This window comes from Nestor notabilis, unplaced genomic scaffold (assembly GCF_000696875.1).
Source record: "Nestor notabilis isolate BGI_N333 unplaced genomic scaffold, ASM69687v1 scaffold21719, whole genome shotgun sequence".
Lineage (NCBI taxonomy): Eukaryota > Metazoa > Chordata > Aves > Psittaciformes > Psittacidae > Nestor > Nestor notabilis.
Genome location: NW_009944528.1, coordinates 93,523 through 113,166, shown reverse-complemented (window position 1 = coordinate 113,166; position 19,644 = coordinate 93,523). Strand labels below are relative to the sequence as shown.

The 19,644-nt window shown below is 51.9% G+C and overlaps 1 protein-coding gene across 1 annotated transcript in view; it reads left to right on the top strand.

Moving 5' to 3' along the window:
• Window positions 1-5,316: 5,316 nt before the first annotated feature.
• LOC104411917 (astrotactin-2-like) overlaps window positions 5,317-19,644 on the top strand; it is a 96,920-nt gene continuing 82,592 nt past the window's right edge. The window contains 3 exon segments of the mRNA XM_010022463.1: window positions 5,317-5,577; window positions 17,192-17,325; window positions 18,520-18,668. Of these exon segments, the coding sequence (XP_010020765.1) occupies window positions 5,350-5,577; window positions 17,192-17,325; window positions 18,520-18,668 (511 nt within the window). The 5' untranslated portion in view covers window positions 5,317-5,349.

The following is a 19,644-nucleotide window of genomic DNA, read 5'->3' as shown; positions in this document are numbered from 1 at the left end:
GGGGTAGCAGTTCCGAGGTGAGCCCTCCGTGGGACATGGCATTGGTGGTTTGGCACTGCCAGCCTGAGCTGCTGCTGGTGCCACGTTTCCTGGGCAGCAGCAAGGACTGGCACTGTGCTTCTTGCACCCATGGGTGCACGTGTGATAGGAGAGCACTGCTGGCCCCCCCAGACATTGCACCAACACCTTCCTTGCAGCCTGAAGCAGTGTTTTCCCATTGCAGACAGTGGGCAGTATTAAATCTGTTCAGGCTCTTCACAGCCCTGGTGGTTACTGCACTGACAATATCTCACTGCAAGAGAAATTCCCAGGCAAACATGACGATTGATTTTCTTTCTAAGTCCCTTCCGATGGATTTGCCAACAAATGGGATATTATTCCACCAGGTAATAAATGGGCAGCCTGTGCCAGTGGATGTGTGCTGGCTATAAATCCCCACTGCCCTGCCTGTGGTGGCACTAGGTCTGTCCAGCCAGAGGTGGACCAGAATTACCTCTTACATGCGTGGAATGCAAAGCCCAGGTCCTAAATCAGGCCCAGCTGAGCAGCCCGTCAGTGTTGGTGGGGTCCACCTGCTGAGCATGGAGGGATCCCCACCTGGGTCTATTCCTGACATTCCCTCTACAGCTTCAGCTGGAGAGCCGCCTTCTCTCCTTGTTCCAAGCTTTTTCTACTGTTAAAGAGCTACCACATCCTACCCCTGATGTGGTGCATACTTGTGGTAAGTGGAGTGGTTCCCAGTTTTAGAATGACTTGGGATCTTCTGGAGGAGATGCTGTATTAAAATGCAGGACCACTGGCAAACCCATCATCTTCTGGGAGTTCTCAAGACAAACTCCAGTACGAAAGGATTAGGTATTGTGCTCTTATTATTGTTATCATAGTGGTGTTATGGTGCTTCCCTCTTGTCCAGGCACTAGGAGGTGCTACTGGAAGTATTTCCTCACATCTGCAACTTCTGCATCCTGAGCAGGAACCCCTGCACAGGCAGTCACCTCATGCTGTGGGGTCATAAACCCTGATGGAGCCCAGAGGCAGAGCCAGGCCGGCGAGCGGTACCTCTGCGCACCCTGCGCTGCTCATCCTCAACTAGGCCAGGCTCGACACTTGGCAGAAGCTGTTATTTTACTTGTTGTGTTGTGCTGTTGTTGGTTGTTTTTTTTTTCTCTTTTTCTTTTAAATACATTTTTCAGACAAACAAACTAATAACTCCCACAAGTTGCCGTGATGCGTCTAACCACATCCGCGGCGCTGTGCTTCCAAACAGATGTTGCCAGAGTCCAACTGAGTCACCAGCGAAAGCATGTTCAGATGCAAGGGCTGATAAGGAAGTCCTCTATCCCCACTGCTGCTGCAGCTCCTGCAGCCAAGCCTTGTCCTCCTGCCAGAACAGGACCTTTGGAGCACCCTAGCAGCAGTCACCTGCAAAGCCCTTCCCTAGGAGCGAAGCAGAGGTTTTGCAAGAGCAGTCTGAGTGCTCTGGGACATTGTCCAGTTCTGGATGGGGTTTGTGCAATGTGGACTTGAATACTAAAGCTGGGTTTACTTAATCTGGACCGGGCCCAGCTTGCAGTGAAGGCGGCAGGAAGGTTTCTGTTGGCAGCTGGAGATGGCAGCGCAATGGGATGTTGGAGGGTCTGGTTCTCATTCAATCCAATCCAATGGCAAAAATTTCCTTTGACCTCACCAGGTACAGGTTTGTGCTGCCCAGTTTTTGTTCCAGAAGCAGCCATTCAGCTGGGCCTCAGCACTGATGGGTGCTGTGCAGTGACTAGGTAAAAAAAGGCAGACTGAGCCTCCAGGATATGTGGGGTTTCTCCGGTTCCCTGGCAGGCAGCTGAGCAGGAAGCCAGAACTCAGAGGTAGGAAAGAGGTAGATAGAAGGACCCAGATCCCATTTTCTTGGGCTACAGTTGCAATGGCAGGTCTAGGAATAAAGGAAGGTTTTAGGGAAAATACCTCCCAGGTCTGAATAGCCTCTCTCTGAGATGCTGTGGGTGATGGGGGTGAGAAGAGAAGGAAGCACAGTCTCCATCAAGATCACCAGCTTTCTAAGGGTGAGGCACTTGGAGCTGATGCTTTCACCCTGTCAGCAAGCAGATAAGGAGCACTTCTTCCTTGCTGCTTCCCCCTGGCTCTGGAGGAGCTGGATCACAAGCAGGGTGTGCAATTGACACTCTCAGATGGATTTTAGTAGCAGAAAGGGTGAATGTTTTGTTAGGACTGTACTTAAGCCCCCAAAGCTCGTTCCACAACAGCTACCAGGAACTGCTATCTAGTGCTGATGACTTCCAAGTGCTTGTCTGGCTACGAGCTGGCAGCAAAACCCATCTCCCTCTGCTGAGCCACATCCTATTTCATCTTCCTTGTTTGGAGTTGCACCCAGAGCCTTTTCAGCACAGGGGAACACCGCGGATCCCTTGCCAGCACACTGAACCAGTAAGCTCAGCTCCAGCAGCCCCTTACATCCCCAGGATGTAAGGATGCAAAGGAATCTTTTTTTCCCCTAAGTGATTGGAGCTTCAGCTGTTACAAAGAGGATTAATGCAGACAGGCATTTCCACCTTACCTGTGAAGTCTGCTCTGCTGACAAGTCTTCCATGAGTCACCAGGCTCCATGGTTAATCTTCTGTGACTGAGTGTGTGGCTGTATGGAGAGGGAGCTGTGCTACTCATACTTTTCTACCTTACTTTATTTGCAGACCTCTATACTTTGTGCAGCTCCATTTGATGACTGCTGCTCCTGAAATGCCTTTGTTCCGTCTGGTTTTCCTTTAGGAGAAAGGAGGAACCACTGTTTTCATGCCAGTCCCTTCGGAGAGCTGTAGAAACCACCACCCCCCCCACCAGCTACAGTGCCCTTTCCTGGGGTGCAGGATGTGTTGGACAAGCTCATGTTCATTTTCTTCTCCTGCTGACCAGGCTGTGCTGTCAGGGTGGATGCTGAAGGGCAGCTCTCCATGTGTAGCCCACTGTCTGCAGGGAAGCCATGTCCTCTGCTTCCCTACGGTGATGTGTCTGGTGGAACACCGCTGCACGGAGCTTCTTCTGTATTTCTGAATGGGACAGCTCATGCAGACATTGAATCTAAGCTTCAGAGGAGGTGTCCTTTAGCATGGGGCAGAGCAGAGAGATGGAGTTTAGAAGTTTATTTTGCTTCTCGCTTGCCCCAGCTTGCTCCTTGCAAATACAGACTATTACTGAGGAGGACCAAGGGAGGTTGCTCTTCCTGCTTATTCATGCCACTCCTTACTGCTTGTTTGCATTCAAAGAGCCCCAGAGCCCACAGGCCCTGTCTGCAGCCATTGAGTACCCTGTGCTTCAATACAGAGGATGGGTAACGTGGAGGGAAAAGCACAGAGCAGGTAACTTGGAAGGGAGCCTCCAATGAGGCTTTCCCAGAGTGATGCTGTAGCAGCTGGACCATGCTGCCCATCCAGCCTGGGCTGTCTCCAGGGCTTCTTCCAGGTGTTGGTGGAAGCCTGTGTGTGTGATTTGAACAGTGATTGTCTGAAAGGCTGGAAACTCTGTGCCTCATCTCCAGACAAGCCTTAGCTTAAGCTTAGGCTAAGCTATAGCCTGTGTTAGACACATCCTAACAGCTGATAGTGGTTATAATTCTTAGCTATAAAGGCAATAATTCAGGAAGGAAGGTTTGATACCCTATTGCCAATCATGAGATAACGGAGTCCACATTCTCTTCAGCTTTGTGTTCATGTTCTCCCTTATAGCATGGCTCCAAAACTTCCTTCCCCATGGAGGATCACTGAAATCACTGCTTTAGCTTTGGAGAAGAAGCTCTGCAGCCCAGAAGTGTCACTGTCATCTCCTTTCTCTTCTACATGTTGTATAGTAGCGATGTTAAAACCACATCACTTTTACCCAGGAGCAAGAAGAGGTCCATGGTATCACCTTGTAGCTTCCCTCTTTATGAGCCACCCGGTTTATCACATCATGGTTTCCCCTCACGAGGCTTGAAACTGCCTGGAGCTGCTCTTCTAGAAAATGATCTCTCCAGGAATCAGCTCCAACTCTCATTTTCCATGTCTGTGCACACCAGTGTCTCTAGATGTTGAGACATCTCCTCACAGCCTTGTTTTAATTTCTCTTAGCAGCTGCCCCCCTTTTATTCCACTGAAAGCTGGATTGGTTGGAATTTGCTTATTCTGCCCATGACAGCTTTGATCCTGCACATAGACGTGCTCCCTGTCAGCCAGGCAGCAGGGGAGGGCTGTCCCTAGCCTAAGGCCTTCGGGAGTCATGAATGAATACTGTGTTTACTTGGATTCCTAATTGACCAGTGCCTTGCCAGATCAGCTGCATGTCACTGTGAGCCGAGGGCATTGAGACAATCCTTGTTCTTCTACAGCTCCTTCATGGGTCTCAGATGCTGTTGCTGGAGGCAGCAGCCATCCAGCTCATGGCGTTGGGAGCCTCATTTGAGCACAGGATGGAGAAAGGCTTTTCTTCTCCAAGTCTATCACCGGGTTATGAAAGTTGGGCTTTCCTTGGGTCAACCCAAGAGGAGCATCTACAGATGAAGAGTTTCAATAGAGGTGCACAGGATGGAGATGGGAGTCCCGTCTCCTGTGCTCAGGGTAGCACCAGGTGTGAGACTTTCTCCTTTGTGAGCATATGGACCAAGGCAGAACAAAGTAAAGCTCTTTTGGGTTCATTGCCTTGTGGTTGAGACCACCAGGAAGTTTCACAATGGGTTTGAAAGGGCTGAATAGTTCCTGAAAGCAGCGTGTTGACAGTCTGGGTTTCGTAATGCCTCTGTCTGTTCCCGTGCGGTGAGTTTGTTCTCGTACCCATCGTACCCACTGCCCAGGGGCTTTCATCCCTCAGTGCAGTCTCTTTTCATCCTCCTTTGGGTCCATCTCAGTGTCCTGAATAATGTATTATCCAAAAGAGAGAGCTAAAGACCACAGGGACTAGAGAGGGCTGCACTTGGGATGATGGTGAGGGCACTCAGCTCATTGTCCTGGTCCCTTTGGAGAGGTTTCCCTTTGGCAGGTAGGATATACTTGAGTGGTTTTGTTTCATGTGCAGAAGGTGCCTGTGCAAGTTACAAAGAAGAAGGAGGAGAATATGGTCAGTCTGTCACTCTAGAAGTCCTTGTCTGTGCTCACACTTCCTACCCACTCCCAAAAAGTGACCTGCAAGGCCTGTTTTTCTCTCCTTGAGCTTTCTGGTTTCCTGCTCCCACCTGGCCTACACCTCCAGCAGCTGTGTTTGTCCTGGCTTCGGGAATACGACTGTGCTTAGCTTTAGTTAATGTTGTTTGGTTTCTTCCCTCTCCCTAAACCAGAAACAACCGAGCTTGGGAACAAGAAGGAGTTGAAATCCATGCCCTTCATCACGTATCTCTCAGGCCTGCTGACAGCGCAGATGCTGTCTGATGACCACCTCATCTCAGGTGTGGAGATTCACTGCGAGGAGAAAGGACGCTGCCCATCTACTTGCCACTTGTGCCGGCGCCCTGGGAAGGAGCAGCTCAGCCCCACACCGGTTCTGCTGGAGATCAACCGCGTGGTGCCTCTGTACGCTCTGATCCAGGACAACGATACCAGGGAGGTGAGTGATGGAGCAGCTCCTCCTCTGTGATCCTGCTTTAGTCACCCCTTGGTCTGCGTTCCTCAGACTCTGCGTAGATTTAGACATTAGGAAGAAAGTCTTTATTATGAGGGTGCTGAGGCGCTGGCACAGGGTGCCCAGAGAAGCTGTGGCTGCCCCATCCCTGGCAGTGTTCAAGGCCAGGTTGGACACAGGGGCTTGGAGCAACCTGCTCTAGTGGAAGGTGTCCATGCCCGTGGCAGGGGGTTGGAACTGGAGGAGCTTTAAGGTCCCTTCCAACACAAACCCTGTTCCCTGGAACAGGGCAGTGTTTCTGTGTGTGTGTTTGGTGGGGAGCACTTCAGGATGGTGTCAGTGATGGAGCTGGGAAATTCTGCTGCCCACGACCTACACTGTCCTCATAGACCTGTCTCTCTCTGCGTTCTTCATGCCTTCGGTATGGTGAAGGCAATGCTTTAAGCAGCCAGGGCCACTGTCATTCCTGGTGTCCACCCACAGCAGACACTGGTGTGCTGGATGTCACCTGGGGAGGGATCTGAGGAGCCAGGCATCACATAAGGCTTTCACTGCTGGCTCTGAGGTCTTGGCTGTAGCTTTGCAAAGCCCTGGTGCAGAGGGGAGGCAATAACCAAGCCCTCAGGACAGTCCCACAGCCACAGGAGGTCACTGTTACTCCAGGAGGGACCTTCCCAACCTTCCCTGGGGCCGGGCTCCTCTGCCTCTTGCAGGAACCTCAGTGTTAATCCTACAGAGATTGATTTCCCTCTTTCTCAGTTCGCTGCCACCCCCCTCCACAGCCCTTTAACCCCAAACTCAAGTCCAAAAATGACAGACCTGCTTAAAGCCACTTATTAGCACTAAGCCTGCATGTGACTGAGAGGCCTGGAGTGAGCCAGTGCACAGGAGCTGAGGGTGGGATGCAGAGGGCAGCACGTGGAGGTGTCACCACCAGGGATGATGCCTTATGCCCTTCCCAGATCCATGGGCAAAAGAGCTCCTGCTTCTTCTAGCACCCAAGTCCCTTATGGGGACTGTCCCTCCTTGCCTACCTCTTGATCTTGTTTCTGCTTTCCTATCAACCATCCTGGCTCTTCCTGCAGCCATGCCTGACTTCCATACCTCTGTTCCTCTCTTTTTCCAGCTCTTTTCCCTGTATTCCCTTTCTCTCACTGTTTTCTCATCCTGCATCCTTTCTTCACCTGCACCTGCTCTCCCCACTGAGCTGTTCTAGTGTAGACATTGACCTGCTGTTACCAGTGTGTCCAGGGCAGTGCTGGGATGGGGCATCACAGGGAGATCAGTGGGAAAGCTGGTTTCCTACAGGCAGGAAAGATGCCACCAGCTCCCCTGCACCCAGATGGCAATGCCACCCTGCTTCTCTGCATGGTCCCTCCTCCTCCTCACCAGTGCCCAGTGCTGTCTGCCCTGCTGGGATCGCTTGGGGTGCCTCCTGGTCCTGGGGAGCTGGAGCCTGAGTTTCACCAGCAGCAGCAGCGTCCTTCTCCCCTTCCCCTGGCTCATGTGGAGGATTGGTCCCATCAGCTGCAGCTGGATGACAGCCTGCATTGTGCTTTCTCCTGAGGCAAATGCACACAACCCCAATGAAACAACCAAATCAGAGAAGCCCCAGCCAGGGCTGCATTCAATGCATCCCTCCTCCTTCTCTATGCTCACCCCTGGGGTGCAAGGAAAGGTGCTGTGTGTGAGTCTGCTTCCCCTTCACCCTAGGGTGCTCTTGACCACTGGTGTTGGGGTTAGAGGTGGCAGGGTGAGGGTTTGGGTAGCTGCAGGACAGAGGATGCTGCTGGTGCAGGTGCTGAGGAGACAACAGGAGCACCACATGCCAGGTCACCTTGTGTCATCCACAGCAGCAGGTCCCTGGGTGGACAGCTCAGTGCACACTGTCCTCTCTGACACTCCCCAGCTGGACTGGGTTTCATTTTGTCTGTGGGTGTCTCTTGAAGGCAGACCCTCTCATCCCCCCCCAGACCACCAGCCCATCCAGGGCCATCCCCATCCTTGCTACAGTAAGGCACAGGGAGTGTTTTTTGCCTTCCATGTCCCTACTTCTCTTTTCTAGCCATTCCCTCAGTGTGAATCCCTTGTTTCACATCAGCTCCAGCACATTCCCTTCCCCTTCTCGTTCATTTCTTAAACCTTCATCTGATCGACTGTCCTGCTCCCTCCATCCCTTCCCTTCCAGCTTGCTTCTCACCCTTCTCTCCATCAGTCTCTCTCCTGCAGGATGTTTATTCCTCTCCCTCTCCTCACCCTGCTGCCCTCCAGCCCTGCAGGCAGGGAGGAATCCTGGTGCCTGGGGCTGTAATCCATCACTGCCACCATGGCACAAACCTCTGCTCTTGGGCTGGAGGTTTTATCTCTGGAGGAGATGGAGGTGACTTTAGCCATGCCTGTACCCTGTAGAAAAGGCACCTAGGGGTGGTGTGAAGCTGCCACCACCACAGGGGCATCACCCTATCATCGAGACCCTGTGCCCTGGTCCTCTGCAAATGTGCTGCAAAGCTGCTGGCTTAAACCACTGCCTCCCTCTGTGCGAAGGGATGGGCTCCCAAAGGGTGGGTGCTGTCAGGAGCATCTCATGTACGATCTGGATGATGAATGTCCTTTCTCAGCATCGAGTAGGAGGCCTGGGGGTGGTCCCAGGCACTCAAAGTGCTTTGCTTGTGGCACAGACAAGACTTGCAGATGCTTGAGCTGAGCAGCCAAGTCCTGCATCTTGGAGCGCAGCACCACAGCTGAGTGCTCCCCTGCTTTGCTTTTCCCCGTTCAAATGGATTATACTCAATCCATACAGCAAATGCTGACCTTATGGGAGCTGCAAGCACATCCCAATTCCCCCATAGTATTAAAAAATAATAGTGGTCAACAGTGAAGTTCATTCTCTTTGCATATATGTCCACATAGACAAGTATATATATGTACAGAGAGAAAGCAAGGTCATTAATAACGTGGATATGAACATCTATAAAGTCTGCTGAAAGTTTTCCTGTCTAATATATATACATTTCTTGTATTTCCATCTAGCAGAGATGGGGCAAGACACAGGTAAAGACATTTTGTCCACTTCAGTTTGTGTAGGTTTGTCTTTGCATCGGGGCAGATGCAGTGAGTTAAACACCTTTTAAAGCTTGCAGCTACCACCCGTCCAAAGCTGTGCTCTCGGTTGCTGCTGACCTTGCCAGGCTCTGAAGTGCTGGGGTTTCAGTTTCTATGCTGGGTGTCTGCCTTGGGCTGATTTGTGATCTTCCTGTGTGTGCATGTTTGATTTCAGCTAAAACTGACCGTTTCCAGGAGGGAGATCAGGTGAAAATCTATTGCTTTGCCCATGTGAATTGCATTGGAAAACCCTTTATTTCCATGTCGTTGGGAACTGCTGTTTTCTTCTTGCTTTGAAGCAAGGGCTTGAAATTTAGAAGGGGTCCAGAAGCCAGGTTTTGCCTTTTGCTGCCCATGAGCATTTATCTGGAGGCATTTGTGCTGTAAGTTTAAGGAAGCCCTCAGCTGTGTGTGATGAGCAGGGTTTTGTTCTGCCTCCCCAGTGCTGCCCAAGCATCACTCCAAGCAGTGGGGAGGAGCAGTGGATCAGGGCACTGCCAGCCATTGGTGGTAATTTCCCTTCATTCATGCAATGAGAGCTACAGACTGAGCCCTGCTAGGAGGTGTTTCTGTCTCTCCTGTGGTTTAACAGCATTGGTCAGAGAACTTGCACAGTCATTGATAGCAGTATCCTGGCCGGGGACTTTGGCAGTGCTGGGCAAGGAGCTCCTCAGGGTCAAGGAAGTGTGTTTGAAAGCCCAAGCACCCTTTGAGGGGCTTTGTTGAATGGCTTTTTCATAGCTGACATGGCTGTGGGTGGAAGGTTTCACAGAGGAAAGACTGCTTGCTGGAACAGAGGCAATGCTGGAGTCCTCTCTCCACTGCTCCTGGTGGGATTAAACTCGCCCAGGTAGGTTTATAGCACCATTGTTGTTAGAGCTCCTCTGCTTTTCAGTCTAAATGCTCACAACATGAGTTCAGAAGGTATAAAGAGACAGAGAAGCTGTGACCTTAGCTCTGGAACCTGCATTGTGTTTTGATTGAAGCTGTCTGCCCACGTCTCTCTTCTGCTTCCCTTGTGCTCTGAAGCACTGCAGACACAATGGAGCAGTCCCTCCACTGCCATGTCCAGATGAAGCTGGAGGAGATTCTTCAGTGCAGAAGCTGGAAGAAACCTCTAGCTTTGTCAGTGGAGCTTCTATCCATTGTGGGGCTTTCTGCTGGCAAAATGCTCCCAGCACCTCAAGGATAGGATGCTGTTGAGTGCATGTGATGGGAGAGAAGAGAGATGTGGTGACCCTGGCTGGTTTCCATCTAGTGAACATCCTGGAGCCAAAGGAGAGGGGAGCCACACATCACCCCAGTGAGAGTGGCAGGTTGTGGTGGTCTTCCTCCTCCACCATCAGTGTATTGCTGCCTGCCCTCACCCCATGGGTTGGGCAATGTGCTTCCCACTGCCCAGCATAGCCCTGGTGTCCCCCAAAAGGCATAGTCTGAGCAAGTGAGACCCCAGGTTTGCCCATTCTGCAAACCCCCACATCCCCTGGCTGGGCTGCAGGAAGGTGAATGGGCAGCTAACCCTGAGGGGCACTGGGCGGAATAGAGATGCTCAGTTCTGGGATCCTCAGCACAAGACAGACAAGAAGCTGCTGGAGAGGGTCCAGTGGAGGCCACAAGGATGCTCAGGGGTCTGGAGCATTTCTCTTATGAGGAGAGATTGTGGGAGCTGGGCCTGGTCAGTCTGGAGAAGAGCAGCCTGAGAGGGGATCTCATCAATGCAGATCAGTATCTCAAAGGCAGGCGCCAGGAGGATGGTGCCAGACTCTTTCCAGTGGTGCCCAGTGACAGGACAAGGAGCAATGGCCATAAAATAACACACAACAAGTTTCACCTCAATATGAGGCAGAACTTCTTTCAGTTGAGGGTGGCAGAGCCCTGGCACAGGCTGCCCAGGGGGATTGCGGAGTCTCCGTCTCTGGAGACATCCCAAACCCACCATGGACACTGTGTGCGCTGCTCTGGGTGGCCCTGCCCTGGCAGCAGGTTGTACCACATGATCTCCAGAGGTCCCTTTAACCCTAATAATTCTATGAAATCTGAAACAAACACAAAGCTGCTTTAGCAGAGCAGCTTCTCCAGCTGCAGAAGTGCTTACGGGGTGGTGTGATGAGGAGGATGCGGGGAAGTGGGGCAGCAGAGATCAATCTCGCTCCTAGAGGGAAATGGATTCAAACCCCTGTTGTTTGTATTTAAGGAGACAAATGATCGTGGAGCCTGGATTTTAGAAGACCCCCAGGACCTTGATTTAGTTGGACAATTGAGTAACGTCAGCATCTGCCTGCAGCCACGGCCCCCTCGCAGTGGGGAGGCTCCCTGTGGGCACGTCCCCACTGCCGGCCCCATTGGCCTCGGCAGGAGCCCGGCACATGGCTGGGACCCTCGCAGGGCTCTTGGTGAGAGCTGCTTTGCTGCCTGTGCATGGACCACAGTGTGCTTGTGCCCCATGCACTGATGATGATGGAGTCCTTCCTCCCCTGGAGCAGACTGGCTGCTTGTAGAGACCATGGCAAAGTGGTGGTTTCAAAGGGAGCTGCACAAACTGGTGTCACTTTTCCTCCTGGGTCCAGCCCATCTCTGTGCCCTTGCTGCTCCCTTGCTCTAATGGCTGTATTTCAGCAGAGGCGAGAAGTGTAGCTGGTTTTGATGTCTTCTGTTGGTTCTTGGTCAGTTGGCAGTTCTTTGGGTCAAGGTTGTCTTGCAATTGCTGTTGGAAGGCACAATGTGATGGAGCCGTGCCCCGACTGTGTACTTGGAGCCTTTCTGTGCAATTACTCCAACTCTGAATTACCAGGATGGACAGTCTGAAGGGCCCACAATGGGTGACACGTGTCCATCATATCTCCATCACTGTCTGTCAGAGGAGCCCACCCTGTTCAGTGCAGACTGGGCTCACCGTTGTGGCTTTCAGCCCTAGGCTTAAGCAGCACTAGGACAAACGTTAGCCTGAAGAGGAGGGGCATGGGAACTGAGGCTGCAGAAGTCAAACTGGGACTTGTTTCTTAGGGAAGAGTTTGGTTGCACTGCTTGAATCCCATTTAGGAGAGTGGATACCTGGGCTCTTCCCAGCACCCTGTGTATCAAGGCTGGTGGTTCTCCTGATGTCCTCTGCATATCTGGGTCCAGCAGGAGAAGGGTGAGGTTTTGCAGGAGGCTAAGGGGACAGGGTGAAAGGCATCCCCAAGGCCATGGGCTCACTTTGGCCCCTCTACAGCACCCAGTGGCAGAGCCACTGGAGGCCAGTGATCCTCCCTGCACACGCACAGCTTCCCCAAAGCAGCCCCTGCAGGCATGGAGAGCCAGTGCCAGGGATTTCTTTTTCCACCTCCAAAGCTGAAAGGGAGCCAGGGCGAATGGGGACAGCGTTTGTATTGTGGAGGTGAGTGTTTTGGTCTGGGGCGTGTGTGTGTGTGTGGGGGGGCTTTATTTGGTTTTGCTTTGTTTTAATATCTGCTAATTGGCCCTTGTCCTCCTCCTTGCACTCAAGCATCCTGCTGCTGCTCCAGCCCACATCCGACTCGCGTTTCCAGGGGAAGAATAGCAGCATTGTAACCGCCCGGGCGCCGCTAGAATGAGGAGCTTTGTAGCCGAGGTGTGAAAGTGGAGCTGGCTCCACAGCACGGGGCTTTGCTTTCCCCTGCTGCCAGGTTTTACAGTGTCCTCTGCTGCTCCCTCGGATCCCATCAGTAACAGTAAGCAGGATTCTGCCCACCCTGGGTCCCTTCCAGCACCCTGACCTTTCCGGCAAAGCGCTGATGTGCTTTCCCGGGATGAAGTGCTGGTGATGCTGCTCCCTGGGGACAGGCAGCCGGAGGCAGGCAGGGTGTGAGCAGCACAAGATGAGATCACCTGCCAACAGCAGTAGGGAAACTTCATCCTCCTTCACTGTGAACCTGGAGCAGACTTTCAGACGCGAACTGCATGATCCTGGAAAGAGTCTCTGGCCTGGGAAATCCTTAGTTTTCCCCCTCCTTCCTCCCCGCCCCTGACATGTCTAGACTAAGGGGCAGCATTTATCTCCTGTGACCAGCACTGAGCTTTACTGTAAGGGCATGGAAAGCTTTTCCTCCAGCCAGCCTATCACCAGGGTAGCATCCCGTTCAGGCTGTGAAATCCCAGCTTGAGCCTACGCCCCGTGTTTTTTCCCTTGATGACCAGCGTTGCTGTTGCTATCTACAGTCTGCCTGGAGCACAGCAGTGTCTGGGAGCTCAGGTCAGTGGTCCTGTTGCGCCAGGCTCCACATGGGGTGTCATCACTGGGGGTCTGTCCCTGCACACGGGGCTGAGCCTGTCTGTTGGCACAACCCAGCCTCATTCCATTCTTCTTCCGTTCCTTCTGCATTGGGAAAAAGAACAAACAAGCAAACAAAGACCAGGGAAAACAGTGCAAACCTCACAATGTGCCACGCTTTCAGCTGCTGGATCATCCCCACTATCTCCAGCACACCCCTGTCCAGCCTACATGCTCATTTGTGGTGGTTTTAATCTCCCTGTATTTCCTTTTTAGTTCTCCCAGAAGAAGAGGTGTGCACACCAACCACAAAGAAACAGTGGAGCCAGGTTTTCATATCCCTGCCAGCCAGGGAGAAGACCAGATATTGACCGATAAGCGCCAAGCACATGCCATTTCCAGTATCCCATCTGGAAACAGCAGCCCCCGTGGTGTTGCTGAGTCCTGCAAATCCTGATCTAAAAGGTTCCTTCATGTTCTGCAATTTACCTCTCTGGGGATGTCAAAAGAAACCCCACAGTTTGAAATAACTTAATGCTTCTCCCTCCATCAGCCAGGTCTAACAGAGGACAAAGGGAATGTTCTTCTATATTCTGTTGCAGAGTGTCTAAGCTATAAAATGGGCCCAAATGGCTTCCCCCTGAGCACAAATAACAACAGGAGAAAGATCCATATGCAATTGAGTGTAGGATAAATGTGCTTAGCTGATCGTTCGTTTCCCTAATATTTGTTTTATGAATAGGCTTAACTTATGGTAAGATGGGACTTTATGGACCTGTAAGTCTTGCTTGTGTCAAAACAAATGAACTAGCCATCTAAGGGGGAACTATCAATCCAATATATGTGTGTGTATGGGTGTGGGGAGTCAGGCCTATTATACCTTTAAGAGCAAATTAGATGCTGTTCTTATGATTCATAATGCTATATATCTAATGGCACGACTCGTCATCTAGAAAATAAACGTTTCAAGCCAGTTTCTCATCTCATAAATTTCCCCTCTGGCACTGAAGGACATAAACTAAATGGGCTGACTCACAGGGAAACAACACAATCTGGATACTTTGAAATGAAAGATAAAGTTGCCTTCGGGCACACAGGGGCCTTCAGATCCCAAGGAGCGGTTGGTGAGCACATTGGGGGCCATGCTGCCATTCCCAGCACACAGGGATGCTCCTGGGAAGTCCCTCGTGCTGGTAGGGCCTGTTGGGGTTTCCCAGTTTGGTAGCTTGGTGTGACCACCATGGCAAGGCATGTGGTGATGGTCATGGTGGAGATGGCCTTGTATGTGCTGTCTCCTGGTGAGGAGGAGGTGGTTTGCTGCACATTTCCAAGCATGGCAGCAGGGAATGGCAGGACAAAAGGAGTTCCCCACTCCAAGGAAGATGAAGAAGGGTCCTCAGCCACCACAAACCAGGGAGGTCCCTGTGCATTCCACTTCAAACTCTCCCAAAGGTTGCTGCTGCTCATGGGACAGGTCTCAGCACCTTCACTGCATCCTTTGTCCACTGCTTTTGGTCTTCTGTGCTGTTGGGCTTCTGGTTTGGGTGGCAGCTGCTGTTTCTCTGGGTTTGTGTAATCAGTCCTGTACCTCCCAGGCTACGTTGTCAGAAGGAGAAAGGGAAGGAGAGGTTTTCACAGGGTTGCCACCTTTGGGCTGGGCTATTGCTTTTGCAGGGGAAGGCGACTTCAAGTGCTGATCTCTGCCTGCGAGCAGGCTCTGCCACTGCAGCCAGAGCCTGGAGCAGGCTGAGGAGCCGAGGAGATCAAGGGTGGGCTGTGTGTGAGCTATAGCAAACACTGTGTCTGACTTCAGTACTGGGAGGACCAGAGAGTCCTCAACACTCATGGAGACCCTCTGTTTCTCCTGAAGTTTCTGAGGAGCAACTGTTCCCACACAGCAGGCTGGTATCCCCGTGGAGGGTGTAGAGTGATGGTGAGCACCTTTGTGCAGAGAGCTTCGTCCCTTCTTTCTGCATGGTCTTACCCATTTCCCACCCATCAGTTCACACTTGCCACTTTCCCACCTTTTGCCATGCTCTCCCCAGCACTGATGGGAAGATCCTAGAAACTGCTGGCTTGGAATCCTGCTAGAAAGTGAGAGAAGGTGAGTCCTGGCCCTGACGTCAGCTGGATGCTGGCACCGGGGACTGGCCGTGCTCTGAGTAATCTGGTTAGTGCATGTAGGTGCTTTAATGAGAGCAATGGAAGGATGCATCGCTGAGCTAACCTTGTTTGTGTGAAGGTTGACACAAGGCAGATGATGGCTGGGAGCCTGCAGTATTTAATTGAAACGTGTGCGAGGCTGGGCAGGCAGAGCAGGGATCGCTCATCCTGCCTTGTACTTACGAGCAGAAACAAGGAAATAGAACAAAGGAATTGACTATTGGATTTGGCTAAAGGGCAAGGATGAGGTGGGTGAGGTTTCTTCCCTGGGTTGGGATGTACAGGGAGAGCAGTGAGGGTTGGGGATGGGGACAGGGTGACAGCAGAAGGATCAATCAGTGGCTGTCTTCACCCGCAGTGCATGTCTGTGCGCACATGGACCCACAACATATGTGTCTACCCTGCTTCCTATGGAGAGCATACATTTCCCCATCCATCTACATGAATCATTTTGTGTTTCTGCCCTGCACAGCCCTGCTGCTCCCTACACAAGTGTATCTGCACCCATTTATTCATGTATCAGATAAACTCTTCTCTCCTTGCTCCCCTTACTTTGCAATACCCTCCCCAAGCCCAGCGCTTCAGTTCCAGTCTAAAGGACAAAGTAAAATAACATCACATTTTCTCTCTTTTACATGGTTTTTCCTTCCTTTTCTTTTCCCTCCCTTTTGGAACAGTCCCATTTTGTAAAATGCCTGGAAGCAGAAACTGTTTCAGACACGAAAGCTTCGAGGCGCCTGGTTAAAGGTGCTGGGGATGTTCGGCTCTGGACAATGGGAGCCCTGACGTCAGGCTCTATTTATATCCCTGCTTTCAGAAACCTTCCCGGATGGTGCATTTCCTAGAGCTTTCTGCTCAATACCGGAGCTGCTGGAGCTGTCCTTGTCCCCCTCAAAGGGCAGGGTTTTATCTTTAAGGCGTGACCTGCAGTATCGCTGGGGCCAGGCATCCGCAGGCAGCTTTGAATAGGTGGAATAGAGCTGCTGCGAGCTGGGCTGCTGTACATGAATGAGGACTTCTGAGTGATTTTCAACCCCAAAAAGTGCCTTTTAAAAGGTCAAAAGAATTACAAAAAGGTTTGTTTTAGTGGATGGAGTTTTGGTGTTACGATTATTCTAGCAGGGCTTTGCGGCTTTATGGGGTTGGAGTGAACGTTTGCTCTGTGTGTGTGTTTGTGCAGGGAGAGACCTGTCTTCTAAGCTGGGGGTTTATTTAGGCACAACAGGCAAAGAGTAGCAGGAGAAACCACTATAAATCAGTGCAGTTTGAACTACAGCAGGGTATAGAGCAAGGGATGCTTCATGCTGCAGTGTGGGGACCAACACCAAGCTGCAGGGAACACACCATAGGGCTAGACCTGGAGGGCTTTGGGAATTCAGTTAGTGTTTCAGCCTCAGACTCAGCAGATGAAAAGCTGTTATTCTGGGGATCCGCTGGCATCACTAAGAGCATTGGGAGGGCTTCTGGTCAGGCTGGGGTCAGCCTGCAGAGAGGAGACTGCCCAGCTGGGCAAGTACCCTGCAAGTATTTAATGGGATTTTGTCTTTTGCTTCCACATACTGCTGTTTTGCTTGTGAGTATTCCTTACACAGTGAATAAAGCAGCAGTTTGCTTGCAGGAGGGCAGCTCCTATGAATAACCGATGAGAAGGATGGAAGTGAGCTGTGTGGCTGGGGATGTAGGAATTACTTTAATATATGAGGGACAGAAACAGCTATGGGGCAGGCACGGGGATGCATTTCATTGTGCACAGCAGCAGGTACCCTACATATGATGTTTGGTGACACAACAGGCTTAAGTTAATGTTTCTTCAGGCAGCTCAGTCCTCTAACACAGGACATCCCCTCTTTAGGATCGTGTCCATCCCCACCCAGGGATGAACCAGCATCACTCGATACTCAGGAGCTAAAGCACAGGGAGGTGAAGGGACTTGCCCAGGGCCATGCAGAGGGTCTGTGGCAGAGCTGCGGAGATCCACCCTGCGTCTCCTGATGCCGGGGCTCTGCACGCACATGTCCCTGATGCTGAGTCCTGCACAGTCGTGCTGCTGGCTGCATTTCACCGAGTCTTTAGCACACGTGTTCACGCTTTTTGTTCTCACGTCAGGCTTTCAAGGGAGCCCTGATGAGCTCATACTGGTGCTCGGGGAAAGGCGATGTGATTGAAGACTGGTGCAGGTGCGACCTCAACGCCTTCGATGAGAACGGACTCCCCAACTGCAGCCCTCTCCCTCCACCCGTGTACGTATCCATGAGAGCCCCTCCCGTGGGTCACAGCCCCCCAGTACCATCCCCTTCCCATAGGCTCAGCCCAAGGGCACCTCCTGCCCCTCACCTGTGAGCCCTGGGGCCACAGGCCAGCACTCCTTAATGTGAGACTGATGCCTTTAGGATATCCTGGCTCCAGCTGTGGCCCTGGAAAGTTTCCTTGTAGATTTTCATCACCTGATTAGCAAGGCTTGTAGAATGGGATTTCAAATGCTGAAAGAAATGGAATTACGGTGCAATTCATTGTGGCTTTTCAGAGCAAGAGCAAATCAGGAGCAAACTGATGGGGAATTAGCTGAGAAAGCAGGAAGACTGGCTCCAGTGAGCCACAAGGAGCAGAACACCTTCTTAGTGAGCCAATATCCTCAGAGGGGATTCATTTCCCATCCTGAGTCCAACAAACACACTTGTATGTGTGGAGCTGGAGACTCTGTAGCCCTGTACTTCGTGTTGTCATTTACCCTGGTGCAAAGAGAGCAGATGCCTTCGCACTAGCACAGCCAGGAGCACAAAGCTGCTCTGCCTTGTCCCTTACCCACGTCATCCCTGGCCTGGGCAGGAGCTCCTGCACAGCTGCCCTGCTTTGGCTGATGTTCACACCCATCAGAGGTTTGCTCACTTGCAGCTGGGTAAATTCAGAGCCACACCTGCCCCTTCTCTCCCTCCCTTTGCTCTGGCAATGCAGACCAGACCCTCCCCTCCTGTAAACTCAACCCTGCTGGGTTATATGAAGGTTAAGCTGGAGCCTCCCTGTCTTTTCTGCTCCTTGGTTTCCCATGGGGCTGCTAAAGTTCAGGAGATGAAGCCTCCTTTAGATGGGATTCTAGGGGAAGGTGTCCCTGCGCATGGCAGGGGGCTGGAACTAGATGAGCTTCAAGGTCCCTTCCAACCCAAACCATTCTATGTTTCTATGGATGCTTGGGTTGCATGGTTGTGATTGCGTGACCTAGGCTTTCCCAGGAGGAGGGGGAGGTAAGGACACACGTTGAGTAGGCTGTAACTGATCTTCAACTGGAAGCTCTTCCATGCTCACCTACCTGCTCTCCCCCGTGCACATCCCTGCATATGAGTGTGAGCCCTGCCTGGGTTGTGCTGCTTGCAGAGGTGGTTTCCTCCCTGGAAAGGGAGCTGATGTCTTACTTGGTGTCTTTCCTGTCTCCTGCCCAGCCTGCGGCTCTCCCCCAGCGTGGAGCCCTCCAGCACCGTGGTCTCTCTGGAGTGGCTGGACGTGCAGCCTGCCATCGGGGCCAAGGTGTCTGACTACGTCCTGCAGCACAAGAAGGTGGATGAGTACACGGACACAGACCTCTACACAGGTGGGTGCTGCTGCTCTCAGTGCAGAGGGTACAGGGTGGTGCATCCTGTGCCCTGCCTGGCTGGGAGCTGCTGTTTCTGGGGATAACGGTGCATAGAGCTGAGGTGTTATAGGGGCATGTGAGATAAATGGGAAATACAAAACACAGTGTGGCAGAAGGAGATGATTTGCCCTTTTGGGGTAGCAGAACTGTGAGTTGGAGCTTCTGACTGAAGTGACTGATCACTGTGAAGTGCTACAGGATGGTGGCTGTGGGAAGAGGGCAGCTCTCACAGCTCAAGGGCTTTACTGGTCCATTCTAAGTACTGCATTGCATGCCAGCCTTTGAAAGGACACTTCAAGTTGCCTTGAACACCTAGTAAAGTTACTCAAAGCCTCTAATATTTAGGGAGATCATTTAACCAGCACAAAACTTCTCCGGGGGAACATGAAACTTCCCTGGGTTGGAGTTTGGTTCCCAGTTTAGGTTTAGACTGAGCGCTCTGTGCCATGCAAAAGCTTTGTCAGCAGTTCAAGCTGTGCTCCAGGAGCTGCTGGGCAGGGTGGAGGGGTGTGAATCATGGGGGTTGATTTGGGTGAATCGGTGTTTTATTTTGGAAAATAGGATTTGAGACCTTAAGTGGTGATGCTGCTGCATGGAAAGCCAGGCAAAGCCTCCTACTGCTTTTTGCTTGAGAACTTGGGACGTACTTTGTTAAAGGTGCTCTTGTGATATGTCAAGGGCAGCCGGTGGTGCTGACCAAAGCAGAGATTTCCCTTTGTGTGAAGGCTGCTTCCCCCAGATCCTGGCAGTGCCTAATTTCAAGCCCCTCTAGGTATGGGAACATGGAGAGGGTTTCTACCTGTGTCGTGGTTTAAGCCCAGCCGGCAACTTGGAACCACGCAGCCGCTCGCTCACTTCCCCCTCCTCCTCCTCTCCCCACTCCCAGAGGGATGAGGAGGAGCATTGGAGGAATATGACTCCCATGGCTGTACAT